Source organism: Propithecus coquereli, unplaced genomic scaffold, assembly GCF_000956105.1.
Source record: "Propithecus coquereli isolate 6110/MARCELLA unplaced genomic scaffold, Pcoq_1.0 Scaffold6, whole genome shotgun sequence".
Classification (NCBI taxonomy): domain Eukaryota; kingdom Metazoa; phylum Chordata; class Mammalia; order Primates; family Indriidae; genus Propithecus; species Propithecus coquereli.
Genome location: NW_012151951.1, coordinates 4025079 through 4028721, shown reverse-complemented (window position 1 = coordinate 4028721; position 3643 = coordinate 4025079). Strand labels below are relative to the sequence as shown.

General features: G+C 37.3%; 1 protein-coding gene across 1 annotated transcript in view; it reads right to left on the bottom strand.

Annotated features, from left to right (window-relative positions):
* Positions 1–3643, bottom strand: part of LOC105822166 (caspase-4-like) — a 23234-nt gene that overhangs the window by 6148 nt on the left and 13443 nt on the right. The window contains exons 7-9 of the mRNA XM_012659116.1: positions 3497–3641; positions 1950–2059; positions 376–479 (exon numbers count right to left, since the gene is read on the bottom strand). Coding sequence (XP_012514570.1) covers positions 381–479; positions 1950–2059; positions 3497–3641 — 354 coding nt within the window. The 3' untranslated portion in view covers positions 376–380. The remainder of the gene's footprint in view (positions 1–375; positions 480–1949; positions 2060–3496; positions 3642–3643) is intronic.

The window sequence follows — 3643 nt, the reverse complement described above, 5'->3', positions numbered from 1 at the left end:
GTGAGAAAGAGAGAGAGAGTGAGAGACAGACAGAGACAGAGAGAGAATAAGAGATAAATCAATATAAGCAATAATGGAGGCCTGAGTACATTTTTATTTTAATAACTACTACCATGGGTCTTTCATTGTTTATCATAGTCTGCCTTGGATTTCCTTACGTCCTTGATTGATTAATTGCTTAATTAATTTAGTACACAGTTGGAGAAATCCAAATTCATATAAGTAGAATAAAAAATACCAAAGAATCAATAAACTAAACCAACAAAGAACACTAATTTGACCATCCAAGCAGTCAGCTGCCATTGCTATTGGACCTCATCGCCAGCATTACTCTCCCATTTATTTCACCCACCCACAGCAACTCTCCATACTTACTATATTCAATTTCCAGGAAAGAGGTAGAAGCATCTTGTCATGGATAGTCGTTCAATGGTAGGCATCTGGGCTTGAACACTTGGTGTTTCAAATGATTGTTGTACCTAAAAAGAAAAAGACGCTCTAGATGACATATAACTCTTTTGAAGTCAAAGAAAACATCACGCCCCATGAACCAGGAAATGCCAGGAATGAGGGGTGCTCCTGGGGTTGATGTGACAAGCCCATGAATATTCTAATACTCAACCAGGGCTACCAGGCTCTTTGAATGGACACTGCATGCCAGAATGTATTTTTTAACTCAAAATAAATACCTCATGCCTAATCAAAGTCCTTTCAACCTCTATTTCCTCTATTTTCCGTTTCTGACCTATAGATCTAACAATCAAGTATCCCTTGGATCTGTTCATGAGAGCTACATAAGGAAAGTCCCCCACTTTCAAACTTCACCAATGCTGATTCCTCAACTTAAGGAGACCTAATTCTCAGAATCTTGTCTTTAAGGCCTGAACACTGACTCTTTCACATCCCCACCACCAAGCTGATCTCTGAAGTCTTTTGCATGGACTGATCAATGAGATCCCACTTACCCTAAATCCAGTGTTTCTAGTCTTTCTCTATTTCTAGACATTTTAGATCCTTATTCACAGGAACCCTGACTCATGTTACCAAGGAATCTTCTCTAATCTACCAAAGTTGCATTTCTCTTTTCCCAACATAGCACAACTCTTCTCTACAATTTTGAATTTAAAAATAATTACACTTTGCCATGTTCTTAATATCAATACTATTTCTCTAAAAAGGGGGGGCATGTATGCATTCATTCATGTATCTATTTATTCAATGGATATTAATTGAATGTCTGCTATGTGCCAGGCATGTTGAGGTGTTGAGCAAATCCCTGCCTTCAGAAAGCTTGCATTTTAGTGAGTAAATACAGGTAAAAAATCAGACACATAAAATAAAACTGACTGGGTGCTGGTAAGAGCTATGAAGAAAAATATATAAGGAGGAGGAACAAGGAATGTACCAAGTTGGGGAAGGAGTATGAAGTCTTCCCTTCTGGACAATTCCACTCAAAGAATGTACTATTTTAATTTTCTTTCACATATCTTTATGGATCCTATCACAAACTGTGATCACACGTTTGTTTATTGATCCACTTTTTTAGTGTTCACATCACTCACAAAAGTTTGAGTCCTAGGTAGGCTTATGTACTCATGCCCCATTTACCCCCTGTCATCAGGATAGAGCCCGTTACATAGCAGAGCACCCAATCCATATTTATTTAATACATCAAGCAATGAAAATTAATTCAAAATATTTTCGGTGTTTGGAATTTTAAGAACTTATAGCCCATAACATATAAGTTTATAGTTTAGATCATTTTGTTCTACTTTGGTCTCCTGCTGGGATATATTGACATCTTTTTCTAAACCAGATTTCAACACTTAAATGACATAACAGCTACCACTCTACTTTTGCTTGCCTGACAAAGTCACTTCAAATGTGAATAATGATTAATTCTTCCTGAGCAAATAAACAAATGACTAGTAGCAGAAAGAGGGGCTTACCTTCCGAAATACTTCCTGTAGGTGACAGCACCAAGAGTATTTCTGGAAGCATGTGATGAGCTGTGTGATGAAGAGGGAGCCCTTTGTGACGTCTCTCCAGGACACATTATCTACAATGATAGAGAGTGGTGTGCCATGGATTATGGTCTTCACTATGTTTTATTTTTTGTTTTTTGGACTTTTGTAAAAAGAAAAGCATAGCTCAAAAATTATAATAACAGATTTAAAGGTAAGAACTTATAACCTGACATTAACTCATTTGCTACAAAGAGAAAACAAAAATTCTGGCAGAGGTTGAACTTAAAGGTCAGTATGTCAGAATTACAAGAGATTGCATAGTAATTTCATCTGGATACTTGGAGCTGACATTGTACTATACGCCTTTTGTTCATTCTCTTAGCTTTGACATAACTGTAATTATTCCACTTTACAGATAAAAGAATAGAAACTCAGAAAGATGAAGGAACTTCCACGTGTTCACACAGTGAGTAAGCAACCAGAAATGGCCACCTGGATCCAACGTGGTTTACATCATGTTGTCTTTAACAATACAAACAACAAAATGGATGAAAGAACCAAAATTTCAGCTGTAGAAGATGAATAAATCATAGAAATTTACTGTACAGCATAGGGACAATAGTTAACAATATTGTATTATATAATTAAATATTCGCTAAGAGGGTAGATCTTATGTTTAGTAGTTCTTATCACACACACACACACACACACACACACACACACACACACACACTAATGTTAATAAACAGAGAGCTGGAGGAATCTTTTGGAGGGAAGGAATATGTTTACAACAGAGATTGTGGTGATGGTTTAAAGAGCATATACTTATCCCTGAACTCAATAAGTTGTATAATTTAAATATGTACAGTTTTATGTATGCCAATTATACCTCAATACGGAGGTTTAAATAAATTACAAGAATTAAATAAGTTAAGAATTTGCAAATTAGAAACAGTCGAATGTAAGGCTCCTTAGCATGATTACCTAGAGGTGAAACGGAACCACTGTTCCCTGTGTTGGACCTACTCAGTCGTACCCTATCATTTTCTATTTCTTTCAAAGGGAATCCACATTCCTACTGGGGCATGAAATGGCATCACTGTATGTAGAACCAGATGGGAAATATGGGGGAAAGGGCTTGGATTTGATAATTTGAGAATGGACAGCCAGTCTTGGGATCCGCAAAATGTCTACTAAAAATGTTAAATGGATTTAATAAAAAACTGAACTTAAGTTTAAATGGTGTTTGGTGAATGAGATTCCTTTTATTGAGTTGCTCTGATATTTGGTATGCCTTTGATTGCAAAGTTTAATACTTTTAATACTCAAAATAAAAGTACAATTTTTAAAAGTGTGTGTGTGGGGAGGAGAATCTGTCCTTACAGCACAGAAAAGATAACGTAAAATACATTGTCAGAACCCAAAATTTCTGTCAGACCATTGAGAGACAGGACCTATTTTGATTTTCCAGAGTCATTCAAAGGTGGCCTCAGGCCCACAAATCCCTGATGCCACTAAAAGTCACATACGTGGGGTGGAGGAGCAGAAAGCAATGAAGTCCTTCTCCACGTGGGCCTTGCGCACGGCATCTTCCTCCAGGTTCTCAGGTGACTCTGATGAGCTGGCTGCCACTGGGTTCTCAGGTGACTGTGAGGAGCTGGCTGCCACTGGGTTCT